Source organism: Aristolochia californica, unplaced genomic scaffold (genome assembly GCF_029961685.1).
Source record: "Aristolochia californica isolate CCGP_79_NKW_82.1479 unplaced genomic scaffold, dmAriCali1.0.hap1 SCAF_16, whole genome shotgun sequence".
NCBI classification, from domain to species: Eukaryota; Viridiplantae; Streptophyta; class Magnoliopsida; order Piperales; family Aristolochiaceae; genus Aristolochia; species Aristolochia californica.
Window position 1 is genome coordinate 968,214 of NW_027181837.1, and position 19,892 is coordinate 988,105.

Genomic DNA, 19,892 nt, shown 5'->3' on the forward strand with positions numbered 1-19,892 from the left:
TGTTTTTTAAGACCAGTGAGCCGTGAGCAAGTCGGTGACTCGGATATAAACAACGGTAATATGATAATATATGGTATTTCTCATATATAAATTATTACCTTAACAATATTCTTAAAAATTAATATTATAAAAAAAATTAAAATCATTAATTTAAATTTTAAGAAATATTTTACTCTCTATTAAATACAGACAATAAAAATACTGTGTTAATATGTATCAATTTGGGTTATATACAGGAATCTATAAAAATAAATTGTCAGTAAGAGTCGTGAAGATAAAATTAATTTTACGTTTATAACCTAGAAAGATGTTAACTTCGATTAATTTTTTTTGGAATTATCGATATGTAAGAGACCTAGTGTTAACATGGCATAAGAGTATATCATCGCTCGTGGTTGTCTATCCATAATTGTTCATGCTTAGGAGCCCTGCATAAAGAGTGTTAGAATAGTCTAACATAAATCCAATCTTAAAAACAAACTTCAAACTTAAATTATTAAGGTTAATGTAAACTTTTACTCATCAAAACCAACAAAAATAAATAAATGTACATAGGCTTTAATTTGAACATTCATGAAATGAACAGGTTTTAGCCATAATTTATGGGTATTTTATTTTATTAACAAGTCACTAATAATAATAAAATTTTAATTATTAAATAATATATAATATCTATGAATATGTAGTTTCTAATTATTATTTGCTCACTACTAATTTTGAATAATTTATTGACAACTAATATTTTTAATGTCTGAACAATGCATATTAATTATCAATAAATAGTTGTCAGTTCATAAACAAGAGTCTTATAAAAATTAATAGCTAGCTATTTTTTATTATTAACTATTAAATAATTTATAATCATTGAAAAGTAAATATTGGTTAATATTTTTTTATTATATAAAAATAACACTAAAATTATTTAATTTTAAGTAGAAATGAAATTAATAATTATTACTCTTAGTTTATTTTGCATTGATTATGAACTCATAAATATGATTTAATTCTTCATCAATAATAGTTATTAAATTATTTATTGATTATTCCAACAAACGTTTATTATATAAATATTTTTTCGTTAAGATTGGTTAGGTATGCGCTTCCTATCTCAAGTTTACAGTTCGGACGCTCCCTCCAATACCTAAAATAATTTTTCTCGTCTTTCACCAATATAATCATATTTTTAAATCAAATCGGTTTAAGGTTGAATTAGCCCACTCAACTAGTTCACTTAGGTCTTAGCAAAATTCAATAAGTATAAGAATCAAAGAATGCTCCAACTCCATTTCAATCGGGTTGAACCAATTGATACAATCAATTCTACAAAATTGATGGTGGGCACGCAGTGGGAGGAGGAAAGGGAAAGAGGGAGAGAGAGAAGTGTAAAAACGGAGGAAGGTTATGGACTACCCTCCAAGTTGGATCTTGGAGTAGCATTGAGAACAAATTTAGGCTTGAACATGGAGAAAAAAGTTGGCCAAGGAAGTCAACAAGAAGGAAACTCAGCGGAAATAAAGGGAACAGATGAGAGACATAAAAAACAAAAGGTTTGTATTTTGAAGGTACCCTTTTTTATTTAATTCAAACATTAAATAATATTATTATTCGTCTCAAGATCTTCATCGAGATGATTTTGACACGAGATAAAAGGTAATGTAAGTAGTCATTCAGTCATATGACCAAAATATAATAAGTTGTTGTTGAAGACAAAATATAATTAAGTTGTTTATGAAGACAGACTAATAGACTGCCACATCTTACCAATAGGGGAGAGAGAAAATTATTTGAAACTATCCACTCAAATGACTGGATAACCAAGTCAAAGAAGTCAAAACTTCTATAAGAGAAGAGAAGAGGTATCCAATGGAGTTCGTATGATAGAACCACAATTGTTTGAATGATGTGTTCCATAAAAGTTGAGGAATGAGCTTGGAGGCTTTGGTTTGGCCAAGATCAATCTTCAAAATGTATATGTGACTTATCTATATGGTTTGTAGCACATTACAGAAATATTAAGTATTTTGTCATGATTTTTATGAAGATTTTGTCAATATTTGAAAAAGACAAACATCCCATTTTCTAGGCTCAATAATTAAAATTTTGAAGAATGAGAAGTCATCTTCTTCAGTCAATTTCATTAAAAGATTTATAGCCTTCAACTTCTAAGAAAACACAACTGCTCTTAAGCGATCTCAAACTTTGAGATCTAATTTGGAGATTGCATTTGAACTTCTGGAAAGACAATTGTCATAGAACTAAGTATTTTCAAGCTCATACTTTGAAATTTTATTTGCTTAACTTCTCTTACACTAAAATCTTTGCACATGTATTCTGAAATCATCTATACATTTTTGCATATTACTTTATTGAGGCATCTTAAAAAGGGGATTTCAAATAGAATTGAATATTTGGGGGTGACATTATAAATCCAAGTCTCGATGTGCTTATATTTTGTTGTATTCTTATTGAACTTGATAGAGTACACAGAACTTGAATTTTTGTACTTTGAAATTAAGTGTTAAGCTCTAATTGTTATTTACGGGTTTATACTTTAATATCATTATTTATATTGAGCTACATTTATATGTTGTCCCCTATTTCAAAGCCAATCCTGATTTTCACTTGACATCTAAATTCTAGAATCAAGTCATTAAGAACTATTTGAGTTGCTATCATATAAATTAGGTACTTTAGATTCATTAATTCGTTACGCTTGAGTTGTTTAATTCATTAATTGAAAGGCTATTGGTATTGCGTTAAAATTGTAAGCAAGTAAACCTTTCAATTTGGGTTTACTTTGCTATTGTATTCTTGAAACTTTGTTGCCATTGTTGAGCAGTAAGTCCAGATGTGTAGAAAATCTCATTGTTGGTTCTAGGCCTAGTGCAAATCCACATGTTTGGTCTAAGTAGGATTGCTTAGTTAGCTGTTGAAGATCTGTTTTAGCTATCTAGGTTGGTAACCTAGTTTGTTGATGAAAATTTATATGGTAATGAACTTATGTGAGTTGGCTCATATTGTCAGATGAGTGACATAAGTTCTTATATAGCAGCATTGCAATTGGCCACAAAGCTTGACAACATAAACATAGTTGAACTACAATGAGCAAAACACTTTGGGAGTGGATTAACTATCCAAGATAAGAGTATGAACCATTATAAAAAAATTTATGGTGTTTTTTGTAGTTTGATTGCCTTTGTATATTCCTTTGATTGTGAAAATGATTTTACACATTGAACATATAAGATTAAGTTTAAAACAAAAAGAAATCGAATGTGGCAGCATTGATAACGAACTTATTCACCCTATCATTAGGTTTATTCTTCACCTGGCTTCACAATTATAATCCTAGAAAGACTTAAGACTCTTATCTAGCAATTCTTGCTAATCTTATCTACTCTTAACCGACTAAGAAAAGAAACCTATGCAAAGGAAACTCTACTCCTATCCCAATTCTCCTACTTCTTAGAACAACGAAGACTTTTCTTAACCTCCTAGAATTCTATTTCATTAATCATAAAAAAATATATGAAAACAAAGCATACCAAATAAATTGGTAGAATAAGACAGAAAATTTTAAAATATAGCTCCCAATTTCTTGAGTAGCATATGCACATGACTCCATAGTTGAGACAATCCACAATCAAATGTTAGCATGATGTGGCAATGCTTCTTGCAGGCTTGTGATCTTTAAATTTGAAATCCAACTTATTGCAAGACGAGCGAGATAATCTTGGCACTCAATAAATATTACACAAAATTATGCAGAAGAAATTGGATTAATTTTCACCGATGCTTTCGCTCATGCAAAATAATTACAATACAAAAATAATGTCAAATAAGTATTTTACCTTTAGAGGGGATGGTTTCATCGTCTTATCAAGAAGGTCAGAAAAGGCCACCTCCCCCTTCACCCATATGGAGAGTAGGTTGGGTTCAGGGGGCCAATCGATCCTTGTCATGAAACAAGTCAACCTTAACCCAACCCATTCATTACATAGGTAAAGAATGTAGACCTAAACTCAAAAACCTTGGGTTCGGTTCAACCCTTTTCAATGTCTCAAAATTTAAGATACACAAAAATGAAAGGAATGATATAGAAATTTTAAAATATCTATATTTTATTGGTTCAAATTCAAATATATCAAATCAAACCAAAAGTTAGTCTGATTCTTACTAGGGTTCTAAGTCAAATCCTAACTTAATCTGATCATTAGTAGGATTTAGTAGATAACCCTAATCGTAACGCATTTATAATTTGATTGAGTTTAGGTTAAAAAATGGGTTAAGTTTAAGTCGGGTTATCGGGCAAGTCGAATTTTGCAGCCACTTACCCTACACATGAAAGAGAAAGGAGTGAGTATTAGAATTGATGAAGGCCTATTTGTCTTGAGGATTAATGCTAAAACGTTGTTGTATATTAACTAAAGTATCAAGTATGGAACAGCAATCGTCCATTGCCTCAACTAATGAAAAAACTCGTCCGTTCTCTTCCACGCCATTCCACATTTGATTCAGGTAACTTGAGGAGGCAATTCCAGTTTACAAATTACCCACCCAACTGACCAAACAAGCACTACGTTCCACTTTCTTGAAGATTCATCAACGGGCAAGTTGAAGACTTCAAACCCAAGAGACAAGTCTTGGATTCCACTGTAATCTTCGATCATGGAGAAGTAGGAAGAAAGTGAAGTGAAGCCGGAGAAGTAGGAAGAAAGTGAAGTGAAGCCGGAGACGTAGGTGACTGAACCCAACTAACTCTTTTTCCCTTGCCGAATTCCTACTCTTCAACTTACTATTAAAATTGTCGATGGGAAGGCCAAGTGTCCAGTTTTGGAGATCCCAAACTCCAATCCGGCGTCTGCTTCCAGGTGCTGCTCTTCAGCAAACTACGCTTCATACGGCGGTAAGATTTTCAGGGTGGCAATGTTTTTTTTTTTTGTTCTGCAGCTTCTGCTTTCGCTTCTTTTTTATCCCATTTCTATTTCTTGTTTCAGTTGTGTTTTAATGTTTTAACTAGTACTTGCTGTGAGTTTCATTTGCAGGAAGGAAATCTTGGACAAGAGAGCAGGATCATTTGCTGAAGAGGGGAGTAGGATTTCTTTAAAAAAATGCATTTGGTGAACTTACAACTTGTTTATCATATAAATATTTTAGATTATGATACTAATATAGAGGTTCTTTTGGGAAGTGGATTCAGTTAAAAGCATACCAATTTTATTTTTTTTCATTTTAAAGGTTTGAATTAATAGACAAGTAAAAAAATGCAAACAAAAATTTTTGTTTAACCAAAAATTTATAGTATTTGTGCCTCTTTTAAAGAAAAAAAAAATCTTTACCTCAATTCGTCGTATCTCATAAATAGTTAAATAGGCGATAGAAAAATAAGTTTCTTATTGTTGTTGTAAAGTTGGGTCCAAGGCCTATCCCAAAATGACTAGCAAACTTAGGGAACCTCTTTCTCAACTAATAAACTCAAGATCTTTGTACTCGTTAATTCATGTTAGACTATTCTTTAACACTCCCCCTCACATGTAGACCTTCTTTTATGGCTCTACAAGTGGATAATTTGGGAGTAGGCAGTTTAGGTGTAGGCCCTCTTTTGTGGCTCTACAAGTTGATAGTTTAAGTGTAGGCTTTTTTTGTGGCTCTACAAGTAGTTAGTTTTTTAAGTGTAGGCCCACGTACGAGAACCTGCTGATACCATGTTAAGTTGGGTCTGATAGGGCCTTGGACTGAATTTAACATACTCATTAATCCATGTGAGATTATTCCTTAACACTCCCCCTTACGTGTAAACCATCTTTTATGGGTCTACACATAGTTTTTAGGTGTAGACCCACATATGAGTACCTGCTCTGATACCATGGTAAATTGGGTCCAAGGCCCTATCCCAAAATAACTTGGACCCAACTTAACAGTTGTATAAAAAATAATCCATAAAAATCGAGAGGATTTAAATGCAAGAAATCGGTTAGAAATTTTTATTAAAAAATAGTCAAAGAAAAAATATATTTTTTATATAAAATCCCTAAGAGGAGCATTTACAATTTGAGTGTTTCATATTTATGTGCAGTTAATTTTATGAAAAAAATCATTACTATATGTATCTCCAAAGGAAAAGGAAAAGGAAAAGGAAAGGAGATAAATCCAATGGGCATGTTGAGAAAGCAAAGATGGAAAGACATTTGAAAGTTGTGGTCAAAAGAGACCATGAAATCCAAGAAATCAATCTTCATCACAAGTCATGAATTGCAAACAAGATTGTGTTCCCCACACCTCCTCTCTTATCTCTTTCCTGACCATAATACATAATACAAAACCCATCAAGCTCAATTGAAAATAATGGAAAACTCACATTGAAAAATGTGAAAATGAGGAAATTCACATTCAATAATCAATTTTTTTGAAATTTTAATCATATTTTAAATTTATTAAATTAAGTTTTCGCTTATTAGTATTCTCGTTGGACATGACACGGAAAAATAAATACGCTTATTTATTTGTTATAATTATAATAATGAAAAATAAACTCAATATTAACAAATAATTATTTTTTAATACATGACATAAAAATGAACTCAATATTATCGAAATATAAATAATTTCAACCTATATTTAAAGAAATATTTCATTAATAAATAATTTTAGATTCATCTTAGTATTTTTCAAATAAATTCCATCATTGTTACAAACATGTTTACAACAAATTATTTTAAAAAAAGGGTAAAATTTGAATGGTAAATAAATAAATAAGAAATCCACTTGCATCTGTAACTTTCTATTAATTAGATAATTTATACTTAGTTAAAATTTGTGTAGTCATGGTTTTTCGACTCGGACTTAGGAACCTATTTCAATACATGAAAATCCAAATTGGTTGGATCAAGTCGATCGAAAATCATTGATTTGGTAAACGGTCTGAAATAGAAGAGTCATTCCTTATTTATACAGGAGTACAAAGTTTAATTTGACTCGTTCAATCCCCAAAATGACTAATTGTGAGTTTGGTGAGTCAGAAAATCAGAGTTTTTTTTTGAAAGAATATGTCTTGGCGTAAAGAAAATTCATAAAAAATAAATAGAAAACAAAAAAATAAAAGAAAAATTGAGATAAAAGAGGGGATAGAGAGACGGGAAAAGGGATGATAGCGGAGAGGGGAGTGTGGATAAAACGCGTCCGACCTGACCAATCAGCGCGCGGAGAAATCAGAATTCTCCGATTTGCCACGGTCAATGGTCGCCCGCCACCCACTCCTGGACGTTCCCCTCTCTTTTTCTCGGCTTTGACGATCGACGCTTCTCCTAAAACGGCACGAGGCCGGCGATTGCCAGAGAAATCTTTTGGTTTGCTGCTTCTTGTTCGAAATCTTCGCGCGAGTTTAGGGTTCGGAATAGCTGCTTTTTGTGTGTCTGGTGCTGCCATGGCGGCTGCGAGCGGTTTGGCGACGACGATCGCGGGGGCGAAAATGGAAGTCTCCGTTTGCAAACCCTCCAAGGCCTCCTCTATTTTGGGGTTCTCCTCCAGACCGACCCTCAGAAATGGCAAGAGGGTCGTTCAGAATGCCGTCTTTTTTAAACCTAGGTGTGAGTTTGCGTCGGATTCTGCGGCCGTGGGGGAGAATGTCAAATTGAAGGATCCCAGTGTCACCGCTCTGGAGATGCTCAAAACTTCGGCAGCTGACAGTAAGTCCATTTTTTTCTTCTTCTAATACTGTTATTGCGTGCATTTTTTGTATGTAGAGTTTGTTTTTTTTTTTGGAAAAAGATGGTATGTAGAGTTCACCAGGAGGAAACAAAAAAACTTTTACTTTTAAGTTTTCTGTTTAATTCAGTTCTCTGTTTATGGGTTATGAATTAGTTACCCACATTTTCAGTTTGTTTGATGAATATGAAAAGGAAAAAACAGGAATGACGATAATTCTCTTGGAATTGTTCTGATTTTCATGGTTCTATTCCGACTTCTTGTGACTTCTTCTGGTAGGTCGTTTTTCATTTTTCGTAGTACGTTAGGAACTTAAGTGACATGCATTCGATCGTTGATTGTGAGCAGTAGATTTAGATATCTTTTGCTGTTTAGTTATCAAGTTTTGGTATTTCCTTGATCAATTCTTTTGCCTCGAATTTTCAAGCCTGATCAGATCAATCAAGATTTTAACGCTGATAAGCGATCCTTCAGAGCTTGATCACAGATTTTGTTGTTGCAACATCGATGTTTCCTTTGCTGTTTTGGATAATTTTTCTTGGTCCGCATTTAAAGTGCTAAATGTTTTTGTAGTTCGTGCTGGTGATTAGTAATATTATTTCATTTTCCTGTCATGTCAAATTCAGAAATTTATGAAACGGATTGCTCTCTATTCTTGGTTGGGGATTTGCCACCATGGTGTGTGACAACACTTTTAACTGATATATGTGACTTTTGTTTGTCATCTGAAGCAGAGAAAGGCAGCATCAAGTGATTATGTAACTGTTAAATAAATTGGAAATTTTTCTATTCCAAATGTTTATTCCTGAAATACCATACATTGTTTATCTTTCAGAAGAATATACAGCAAAGTAACTTCAAAAGTCTAAGTTTGTTGCACCTTTCAATTGATACTCTTGGTAGGATACACGAAGGAGAGAAGCAGCATTCTTGTGATAGGTCTTAGTATTCATACTGCTCCGGTGGAGATGCGTGAAAAGCTAGCTGTGCCAGAAGCAGAGTGGCCTCGTGCTATTGGAGAGCTTTGCAGCTTGAATCATATAGAAGAAGCTGCTGTTCTTAGTACCTGCAACCGAATGGAAATATATGTGGTTGCTCTTTCGTGGCGTCGAGGAACTCGTGAAGTTATGGAATGGATGGCAAAGGTATACACTCTCAAAGTTTTATCCAGTTTTTTTTCCTATGGTATTAATATTGATTAATATGCTTAAAGCTTCAAGTCGATCATGGATATCACTTGGAATAATCTTAGCAGTATGGTTTTGAGTTTTCTCTTATGTTCTATATGATGGGTAAGAATTGAGTTTTGCATGAAGCTGGTCTTCTTGATTTTAAGCATTTAAACAACATGAATCTTCTTCACTTCACTGGTTGCAAAGATGCTATTTTGAAGATAGCATGAATACCTTGCAGAAATTTTTAATATATTCTTTAAAATTTTGAAAGATGTCGTAAAAATTCTGTTTCATTTTTTTTTTTAATTTATACTTCTCATGATGTCAAAATTTGTAGGATTCGGTCATCTCCTTAGGCTTTTTAACCTTATTCATGTTTTTCCAATAACTCTATTTGTTGAAGAGATCCTTCTTTATTAATTTTTTTATCAAAGGAAAATATAACCTGGTCTTGATTTTCTCTTTGTTCATTTTCCTTTGCAGACCAGCGGAATTCCTGTTTCTGAGCTCAGGCAGCATCTATTCTTACTCCGAGACAATGAGGCCACACAACATCTCTTTGAGGTTTCTGCAGGACTTGATTCTCTTGTTCTAGGAGAAGGTCAGATACTTGCTCAAGTTAAACAAGTTGTTAAAGTTGGGCAAGGAGTTGTGGGGTTCGGAAGAAACATTAGTACACTTTTCAAAAATGCAATTACTGCTGGCAAGCGAGTCCGCACTGAGACAAACATTGCATCAGGTGCAGTATCTATAAGCTCAGCCGCTGTTGAGCTGGCTGTGATGAAACTTCCGGAATCTGGGGCCCACTCTGCTAGAATGTTGGTTGTTGGAGCGGGAAAGATGGGAAAGCTTGTGATCAAACACTTAGTTTCAAAAGGGTGCAACAAAATGGTTGTAGTAAACAGATCAGAAGAAAAAGTTGTTGCCTTAAGGGAGGAGTTTAAAGATATTGAGATTATCTATAAACCGCCTTCAGAAATGCTCTCTTGTGCTGCTGAAGCTGATGTTATATTTACTAGCACATCATCAGAAGCCCCTTTATTCTTGAAAGAACATGCTGAGACCCTTCCTCCTGTTAGTGCAGAACTGGGAGGTTTAAGGCTATTTATCGATATCTCTGTTCCAAGAAATGTAGGATCCTGTGTTGCAGAGGTGGAGTCGGCACGTCTTTACAATGTGGATGATCTAAAGGAAGTGGTTGAGGCCAACAAGGAAGATAGACATAGGAAAGCTATGGAGGCTCAATCCATTATTGGAGAGCAATCTAAAGAATTTGAGGCTTGGAGAGACTCTTTGGAGACTGTTCCTACCCTCAAGAAGCTAAGATCATATGCAGAGAGAGTTCGAGTTGCAGAGTTGGAAAAATGCTTAGCTAAACTGGGTGATGATATTCCCAAGAAAACAAGGCGTGCAGTGGATGATCTTAGTCGTGGTGTAATGAATAAGCTTCTTCACGGCCCGATGCAACATTTGCGTTGTGATGGTAGTGATGGCCGGACTCTGGAGGAAACCCTTCAAAACATGCACGCACTTAATAGGATGTACAATCTTGAAACCGAGATGTTCATGCTAGAGCAGAAGATCCGTGCCAAGGTGGAGCAAACTCAGAAGTGAACTTCCCGAGTGTTTTGACCTTCGTTTTCATCCCATCCTCTGCACCAATTTCTCAGGTCCGAATAAGGGGAACTATTTCCTTTGTTTTGAATTTTTTGGTCATATAGAGAAACCGCACACCCTTGATGGAGGGGAATGATAAGAGGCGTTCTTACTCTCGATGGGGCTACTTGTGGCTTTAATATTGTGCTTGTAGTAGGAACACTGGATACATTCGTCTTGACCACAACCACGTTTCTGAAGCTGTAGCCAGTGGCCACTCTCTGTTAAACTATTAATTCAAAAATTCTTGTAATTACTCCAATGATTCTTTAAGTTTTGTTGAACATTGGAAAAGTTTATTCCCGGGTTCTTCTATTCATTTCTTGACAGTGTTAACCTGCCGCTCGACAGCAACACCGAAAACGTCTACATTTGCTGCAATGCAAGACAACTGAGTCGATGACTTTTCTATAATGACATTTTCTTGAGACCGCAGTTGGTGCCTTGCCTATTCGAAGCGCTTCTTTTCTGTTTCTAGGCTCTTAAATGATTGGTATCAGTTTCATGGACGTATTGCATTCATGGAATTAAGAGTCGTTATTTGTGCTTCCACCGTCTTTGTATAGGATTCGGCAGTCCCAACTGTCACCAGAAAAAAAACAAAAAAAAAGAAGCAGAAAAGGAGTTGGAACACTCCTTAGGGATGATGCAACTATAGAATTGTAGGAGTAGGCATTTGTCACTTCGAATGAAGACGTAAATTTACTCTAATTTCGCAATTAATACATTTCAATCTGCATTTAATCTGAGACAACTGGGACTCCCAACTGCTGCAACCATGATACCCCACCACATAGGTGTTTGATATGGTTTCTTGGCACCTCTATATCGGGGTTATGCTTAGTAACACTTCTGAAAGGCATAATATTGGAAGTGGATAAACCCCTAGCACTCTTTTGCTCAAACTTCGCAAACCATTGAGGATTTGGTCATGAAATTTTTGAGGAATATTGAAGGGGAGATTCCGAGGATTTTGCCTCTTATTTTGTCGTCGTCCATTACTGGCAAGAAGGAGGATAAGCCACCGGAAGTCAGCTCAAATAAGACTTTCTTCTGTGACCTGTTCATTTTCTAATTTTCTCTCGAATAATCCTCTACAACATACCTGAAAATCATTTTCATGCTTTATAAAAGCAAGATCTTGGTACATGTGAACCTTAACCTCGAAAATTCACTTTCACACCCTAAATCTTTCATAAGTCATATTTGGTACATGTGGTGCTCAGTAGTTAGTCTTCCTGGATTTTTTTCCATGGAGAACAACTAAAAAGGGTTTTGATGTGGATAACCTACATCATATCAATGCACCCCCTAACTAAATATATAGCTTGCATGGGTAATTTACAGCATTCAAAGCCCTAGTACAGAAAATAAAATAAATAAAAATATCAAATAATGACCATTTACAACACACATGAATCTGGACTGCATCCGAACTCTACCTTGTTCGGATGTCTAAACGAACTAATAAAAACATGAAATGTTGTCATGCTTTTATTAGGGTTGGAAAGCCATAACTTGACCTTAGAGATTTTCACCCAGTTTCTATCTTCTTCCAAAGGGCAATTTTACTATTTTTGCACATGACTTCCATCTACTGAAAAACAACCTACTCCGCCTCCCTTGAAATCTTATTATATTCGCATGTGACTTCTATCTGCTCAAAAAGATCCCGCCAAACATGAAGGAGCATAAACAAGGAGATTAAGAGGAAAAAAACACTTCACGCCTGCAACAGAGTGAAACACTAGATTGATAAGGAAAGCAAAAGAGAAGAAAAAAAACTTTCTTTTGTAAGAACAAGTCAAAGAACAACTATATAAAGGTTCGATTTTCCTCGATTCAGTAGGTTTCATTTACCTTTCTCAGCAAAGCAGTGATTTATATTGAAAATACAATGATTTGAGAATCACTATTTTTTCTCAAATCACTTTTTTATTTTATTGAAAAGCAATGATTCTCAAATAACTGATTTCAAGAAAAAAGACTGCTTAAGTGAACCTCATGGTCAGGGAGCATTAACACGAGGGAGATGAGACGAAATTGGGAGGAGCGCACTCATATCAGAACCCCTCGTCTTCAAGCATCAGCGCTTGAGGATGGGGTCGCTCCGCTGCTCTCCTAGTCTACGGGGGAGCTGGAGGGTGATCCTCAATAGCATACCCAACCCAGAACCTCAAACGATGAGGAGATTACAGTCGCAGCAACTCATCTAAGGCAAGACGATCTCGGCATAACAGCGGTGATGGAGGATGATGGGCTTTGGAGGACGGCAAGAGGAAGAACTACGGCAAGGAAAGAAAAACGTAAAGCCTAGGACTCATCGTGGGTCTGCGGCGACTCCGAGATTATGTTGGAATTGAAACAAGGGCGAAGCAAAAAGGTAATCCATAAAACTATAAGAAATGGGCGAAAAAGGTCTTTCATCTCGATCCCTTTGACTGTGATTTCAGATTTTGCTCGCTGTTTCGGAGAAGGGGACATGGGGAGAGCGCCGAGACTCCGAGAAATCTGAATTGGGGAGATCTCTTTCTCTCTTTATGTGTTTCGAAAGAAGGGCATTAGAGAGCTCAAGATCATCTAGAGAAGGGGGATGATCATCATGGCCCACATTTATCTACAAGAAATTTTTGGTTCTTCTCCTTTTTGGAAAGCGTTGCGGGACGCTTTCTTAACCATTGGAGAGAAGTTTGCTGAGGTTCCCTCTCTCGTCTCTTCTCCCTCCGAAATTTTTTTCCTCTCTCTCGGCCTCCATCTCCCTTCTCCCTCTTGTTGCCGCCGTACCTAATCCTTCCCCCCACGCATTGCCTTCTCTACCGCCTGTTGCCGTCGTCGTTTATTCCCGTAGCCTCACCTTCGCCTTGTCATACCCCAGACAGAGCAGCTTCTCCGAACCCTCTCCTGTCATCGTCACCCCCCTACCACCGCCTGCTGCCGCCGTCAAATCAGCTGGCCACCGCTCTCGCCGACACTGCACAGAACCCCCTCAGATACCTAAGTTGAGGGGGAAAATTATTTTCCCCCCTCGACGCCCCATCCCGCACACGTGCGAGTTTCACACGTGCGATTATTTTTATAAAAAAAAAAAAACCTTACAAATCCTATTCTCAGCCGCTGCTTTTCCTCCGAACAACGCAATTTCGTCCACCCCAACCGCCTCTAGTGTTGCTTTTCCTCTAGACGATGCAATAATACGTAAAAATATAGTGTGTTAAAGTTAACATTTGATCAATTTTTCCTATTTATTTATTTATTTTTTATAATTAATCATGTGCACAATTAATTGGCTCACGTAATTACTGTATTAAAGTACAATAAACTGCAATAATTAAATATTATAATATCTAATTTAATTAATTAGTATATTAATATATTTTAATTATACATTAAATTACTTATTTGTGTAGTAATCATGTTTTTTTACCTAATTTGGGGTTTAAGTATTATGTTTTAATTAAGTATACTATTACAAGTTACTCATTCTCTTGTTTTTTATATTTTTCTCATTTTGGGGCGCTAACACTGGAAACCTCGTTGGCGTCACTGAGATTTGTTTGAGGATATCTGTAATTTAATCTCTCAATTGCAATGTAATTGACAATACATTCCTAGATCCACTAATCACCTAGTGGATATACAGGCTAAGTTAAGGGTTTCCCTCCAACATCTTGTTGTGGAGGAAGGTACTTTTTAGCCAAGTATTGTACTCTTTCCTTTTTTCTCTAGCAATATACACACACTTTTTTTCTAAAAAAAAAAAAAACACTGGAAACTGTTTTCCAGTGCACATGAACTCGTCCACACCAACACCAAATTTGAAGTTGAATTTCATGTAGTTGAATGAAATGAATTTGAAGCATGAGATGAAGATGAAGTTCAAATTTTAAGCCCCTTTCTCAAATCGTTGCCCTAGACCTAGTGGAGGAACAAAGATGCTTAACTCCTGTTGAGTTCTCTTCCCGAGTTTCTCTAAATTCTAATCTCAATATCATCCTGCACCAAGAGAAGATCCGTTGGAAGTAAAGAGCCAGATTTAATGGCTAAAGGAGTGTTCCATTATATGCTACTGCATGTTTTCCACCTGCTCCCTTTGGGAGAGGATGGGATAGTTGTTGAGCCATTCGGAACGAGGGAGAGATGGGGTGGAGGACGGGTCTTGAGTTGGGTAGTTGGGTTTCGGGGCGGGGATTTTGGCTTTGTAACGGTATTACTTTCTGGAGTATGTTTGGGTGATGGATCTGGGAGGCTTTCCCTGTTTTGGATTGCGCTTGGAGTAGGTGATGGGGAAAGAAGTGGTGGCCCCATGCTTTGCGGATTTGCAAGCAGGGGTCTCTGGGAATTTGCTCGAGTTGGGGGCCATGGAGGCTAGAGGTGTAGGGTAGAGAACGATAGAGTAAGGATTGTGGTAGGGAGGTGATGAGCAGTTTGGGGAGGAGGTGTGCCATTTTAATAGTGGTGTGAGCTCTACGGGGGGGGGGATTGGTGAATCTCAGGGAAGGTTACCATCATTGGCTTCAAGGGGTGAGGGGCTCAAGGATTCAGAGTCGAGGGGACATAGTGCCAATTGGGGGTTATCTCAGCTTTTACATATCAGAGGGGACTTTGAAGGTGTATCTAGAAAATCTAGATTCAAAGGAATGGATAGGTGATGTGAAGTAGAGGCAGTGGGTTGTTTCACATGGACAGGGACGTCATAGTCAAGGTGCAAAGGGTTTTCCGAGGGGGCGAAAAAGGTTGTATTGGGGTTTAGGGGACTGATTGGCCCGTAATTTCTGTATAGATAGGAGCAGTGAGGTTGTCAGGGTGATGATTATCTAGGTGGATTTGTGGGAGGCTGAAGGTGACTTCCGAAGAGAGAGAGTCAGTCGGCAGTAAGGTGTGGTCGCATGGGGTTTGAATGGACATGGGACAGGGTAAGCTTGAGTTGATGGCTTGGGGCTCCAAGAGAGGCCGAGTGGATAGGATATCAGGGGTGGGATAGGGCGTGTCAATGGGAAAAAAGAGAGATGTAGAGGGAGATGGAGGATGACGTAGTGTTTGGTTGGTCGAGGAGTGGCGACGTGGCGAGCAGACCAAAGAGGTGATCAGGTGGACAAGGTGCTTCGGGGTACATAAATTGGGAATAGGTTGGTTCAGACAGGTGGGGTTTGATAATTGGACTCCAGCGCCAGGTGTCAGGCTCAGAGGGTGGTTTCGTGGAGTGGTGGGTGGTGATGAGGTGATGTGGGGTGAAATCTTATTGGGGGTGGTGTATGACAGTGAGGTGATGGCTTGAGTGTGATTTTGGATTTCAGGGTTTTCAAAACATGAAATTTTATTCGGGAAAGTTCCTTGGGAAGATACCAAGCTTTCTTTTTGCTGAGTTGGGTTAGCTATCTCAGGCCTCAACTTGGAGCATGCATGACTCCGGTTTAACTCAGACAGCTAGTCAAGATTACATTGAGCCAGACTCGACTCAGGCGCTCGCGAGTCGAAGGTCATGGAGGGGATGTAGCTCATCTCGTCAAATTCCAGAAAGATCCAGGCTGAGAGATCGCCAGAAAAGAGTTCAATGAGTTCAGAGCCACATACCGGGGATTTTGGCTTGATGAAGAATTTTTCCCATAGCAAATACGGTGGTTTCTCATCAGCCTAGACAAGCTCACCAAAAATATTTGCAAGGCTTTCCAGCGTGTGCCGATCAAAGCACTGGTTTTGGAAGCATTGCTTTTCAAAACACTGCTATTGTAATAAATGGGAAAAAAATTAAAGGCAAATGTACTATTCGTGAAGATAACAAAAAACACGAAGATGACAACATGAAGACAACTGTGTTTTCTTCCCTATGGATTGAACTTTAAAAGAATAACAACATAATATAATAGATGCAAAACACAATAGGTTTCCTTACTGATACAACTTTGAAAGAGCAGAGAAAAGAAAGAGAGAATATAAATATCAAACCTGTTGTTCTAGTTCTTGTAAAGATGAAACTTTGACGTTGTTGTTTCTCAGATATCTGATATGCTGGCGAGTTGAAGGAGAGGTTGTTCTCTCAAGTCTTAAGTTTTCAAAAGATGATTGATAATAAATATCAACCCCGTAGTTCTAGTTCTTGTAAAGGTGAAATTTTGACATTGAAGTTTTCAGACATCTGATAGAACTGGCTAGTAACGGAAGGAGACGTTGATGTTTCAAGTCTCAGGTTTCGGTTTCTTGGTGGGATGACTCCAAACAAGTTTTTTTCTTTAGTAACGTGAAGACATGAAAAAGTAACATCATGCGGATGGAGGGTTAAATGGAGGAGGATGGAAATACTATTAGTTGTTTCCGTTTCCTTCCATTACTTAAGAGTGGTGAATAAAAATAACATTGTGACATGTCATGTTTTTATTTGTTGTTTGGATACGATTCGGTTTCCACACAAATGAATGAGAGAGAGAGAGAGACTATTGCATTCTATTATTATTATTATTAAACCAAGACAAGAAATATCCACAGTTATAGCAAACTTGCAGAAAGCATCCATCCAATATCTCCATCGATATGATAACAGTGATCTAGCAAGTGACAGTAGCCGAGTATAAACAAAGTTGTTAGAACCTTTACAACATACCTGTTGACTATAACTCTTCCTTAATAAAGAAGCTTTGTGGCAAACAAAATTCTTCCTCTCGATTCAAAGCCACAATGTCCTCATCCTCTGGTCTCTGAATTATGCAAATAGAACTTAAAAAAATAAGTCATCCCAGTAACTGGCACCAAATTAACATACATGCATAAACGAACGACAAAATCAAAGCACTATGGACAAACTTGATTAAATGTACTCAGAAGAGCCAAGTTGATTGGAGGATTAACACCATTAGAGACGAACTATTGTTAGCATTATATAACACAAAGAAAGAAAAATCATTGTACTTGAGATCAACCAGAACTCAATATAGCCATTGAATACAACACCTCAATATTCATTATAAAGGTGCCAAAATGCAGCTAGTCCCCAGCCAGGCCTAAAGGACTAACCTCTTTAAATAAACACAGGTCAGTTTAGGGGGGAGATTTGGACAGCAACCCAGAGAACTCATGGGGTTTTCCTAGCAGGCGGTCTTGGGTATGAGCCTCAATTTGGCCTAGTGGGCAAAGGTATATCTCATTGTAATCAAAAGACCAAAAAGGGTCAGTTTTAGGGATAGTTCTTCAAAGTATAAAAAGCAATTCAACTATGTCCCACCTGCTAACTGAATGCTTATTGGAATTTAAGTTATAAAAATTAGACTTGTCATTGAGCCAGTAGCTTGGCTTGTTCCTAGTGAAGCCAGTTTGACCCAGTTCAGTTGCAAGTCAGACCAGTACTTTGCTACAATTAGTAACATAATTAAAACCTTATTAAAATGATTTTTCCCTAACTAATGCATAAAATCAGGCATAGCATGAATAGCTGGTCATGGAGATCAAGTCTTGTCTCAAGCATTCTCTGTTTTTCATATCCAAATGTGAATTGTAAAAAACAAGTAGGGGTCACCAGAACCAGGGCTGGTTTGATCATAGGTTTCTCAATCAAACCAATGCAACTGGCTAGGTGAACAGTCGAGCATAAAAGGTTCTCTGTATGAATGAATTGGAAACAACTCCATTTTCAATTTAGTATGGTATACTGCCCAGTCTACTGGTGTTTTAATAAGCAAAGTTGAAAATAATACAAGATACTGCCTGGAAACTTGCACAGGCCAAGGCATAGGCCCATAACTGAGCACAGCCCTAGAAGGTCGAATATGAGCAAACTGAAAAGCTTGACTGGCCGACTTCCGTCGTTTACGGCAAAAATTTGAAAGAATGAACATCTAGCTTTCAGATTACCAGAACTTCTAAGTTGAAGAAGCGATCTAGCAACTGGAGAACTTCATCAGCTGAGAAATGCCTATCGAATCTATCAAAATGAGTTACAAATAGTTAATGTAGTGGAATAGTTACTAGAAATTCAGATACTAATAGTGAACAATCAAAGGCTAACCTTGATCTCAAATATTCCATTAGTCCATATAGAACAAAGTGGCGATGGACACCTGCAAAGTAAATAAAAGAGTTGCACAAATAATTAGAAAAAGTCATTTGCATATGCAACAAGAGAAGATACAAGATTAACTGTTTTTTTTTTTTTTTCTGAAAATTTATCAAGCTTAACAGATGGAATCAAAGAGTTTGATTACAAGAAGCAATCTCATGATTACGTCCACAACTTACACCAAAATCAGGAAATCTAGTTATTGATAATGCCCTTAGGTCATCTGCACAAACATGTCACTACTAGAGAAAGTAAACATCATCTTCAATGCACAAATTAAGAAAAATTAAAATGGAGTATGCTCGCAACCACTAAAAATTGCAACATTCATTATCACATAACTTTTGAAATTTCCACTCATAAAGATATAAAACCAATTATTATTTTTTTTGGTTGCATTTTTTGTCCAAGTTTTGCACCCCAACTACTGCTGAATGGGGCCCGACTTCCTTTGTTGATTACACGAAAATTGCAATGGCATAGATTCAATTCACACATATTACTTTCTGCTATGCAGTTACAAATCTAGATGAAGAAGCCAAAATGATGGTCTTTCCCTTTCTATCAGAATCGACAGCAGATCATGAAGCTAGTTGGGATGTGTTCATCATTTACATATTTGCATAAACTCAGATGGTCAATCAATGAATGGTAATAAATAAATTGCAGTTCCAAGAAAACTGAATACAGCTCGAAGAAATCAAATCTTGACAATGAAACGACTACCTTGTAGTTTGGCCAGAGGGTAAATTTCGAGGGCTTCTAATACTCTCACCTCCAACTCTACCTGCGAATGCTCCTGATGAAGAAAACATAAACCAAATAAAATAAAGACTAAAATAAATAAAAAAGTAAGTGTCGAACAGGAAGTCTACGCAATTTGTTTCCAAAAAGGAAAAGATATACAGAAAATAAGACCTTCGGGAGAGAAGATGCAGAAGACGGAGGAGCCTGTCCCGGAGAATGGCCGGAACGGTCTTCTTGCTCTTCCTCTTCCTCTTCCTCTTCACCAGCTACATTTTCCATTGCGGCGAGCACCGGAAACCGACTCCTGCAGGTTTCCAGCTGAAATTTACCCTAACGAGGTCAGTCAGTCGTCACGCGGGTAGAGGGAAATTGAGTTCCCAAATGATGCTCAAACGCTTAGAGCCGTTTTATTGAGTTGGCATTTCTCAGTTGGAACACTCGAAAGAGAGTAGTAGTTTGATCCAATTACTGATTTATTTTATCCCTTAGATATGTAATAAAAATTATTATTATTATTTAATTAAATTATTAATTTAGTTTTATCCAATTACTTATTTATTTTATCC

General features: G+C 36.8%; 2 protein-coding genes across 3 annotated transcripts; one reads left to right on the plus strand and one right to left on the minus strand.

Moving 5' to 3' along the window:
* The first annotated feature begins 7,216 nt into the window (after positions 1–7,216).
* Positions 7,217–10,834, plus strand: LOC137953674 (glutamyl-tRNA reductase 2-like). The gene is made up of 3 exons (XM_068801136.1): positions 7,217–7,685; positions 8,608–8,849; positions 9,363–10,834. Exons 1-3 carry the CDS (start codon positions 7,424–7,426, stop codon positions 10,491–10,493), a joined length of 1,635 nt encoding a protein of 544 aa, XP_068657237.1. The 5' UTR covers positions 7,217–7,423; the 3' UTR covers positions 10,494–10,834.
* A 995-nt stretch (positions 10,835–11,829) lies between these two features.
* Positions 11,830–19,717, minus strand: LOC137952504 (uncharacterized). Of its 2 annotated transcripts, none has more exons than XM_068799573.1 (6): positions 19,498–19,717; positions 19,306–19,378; positions 18,529–18,580; positions 18,375–18,444; positions 17,131–17,224; positions 11,830–12,192 (listed from the first exon to the last, which is right to left on the minus strand). In XM_068799573.1, exons 1-5 carry the CDS (start codon positions 19,603–19,605, stop codon positions 17,138–17,140), a joined length of 390 nt encoding a protein of 129 aa, XP_068655674.1. In that variant the 5' UTR covers positions 19,606–19,717; the 3' UTR covers positions 11,830–12,192; positions 17,131–17,137. The 2 variants fall into 2 exon arrangements, with proteins under 2 accessions (XP_068655674.1, XP_068655672.1); XM_068799571.1 differs by having other exon boundaries at positions 11,830–12,264; positions 19,498–19,716.
* Positions 19,718–19,892: the final 175 nt, after the last annotated feature.

Coding starts and splice junctions, on each gene's coding strand:
- LOC137953674 (XM_068801136.1), top strand. CDS start 7,424: ATGGCGGCTGCGAGCGGTTTGGCGACGACGATCGCGGGGGCGAAAATG. Junction 7,686..8,607: donor CAAAACTTCGGCAGCTGACA/GTAAGTCCATTT, acceptor TACTCTTGGTAG/GATACACGAAGGAGAGAAGC. Junction 8,850..9,362: donor TTATGGAATGGATGGCAAAG/GTATACACTCTC, acceptor TTTCCTTTGCAG/ACCAGCGGAATTCCTGTTTC.
- LOC137952504 (XM_068799573.1), bottom strand. CDS start 19,605: ATGGAAAATGTAGCTGGTGAAGAGGAAGAGGAAGAGGAAGAGCAAGAA. Junction 18,581..19,305: donor CCCTCTGGCCAAACTACAAG/GTAGTCGTTTCA, acceptor TTTACTTTGCAG/GTGTCCATCGCCACTTTGTT. Junction 18,445..18,528: donor ATGGAATATTTGAGATCAAG/GTTAGCCTTTGA, acceptor TCATTTTGATAG/ATTCGATAGGCATTTCTCAG.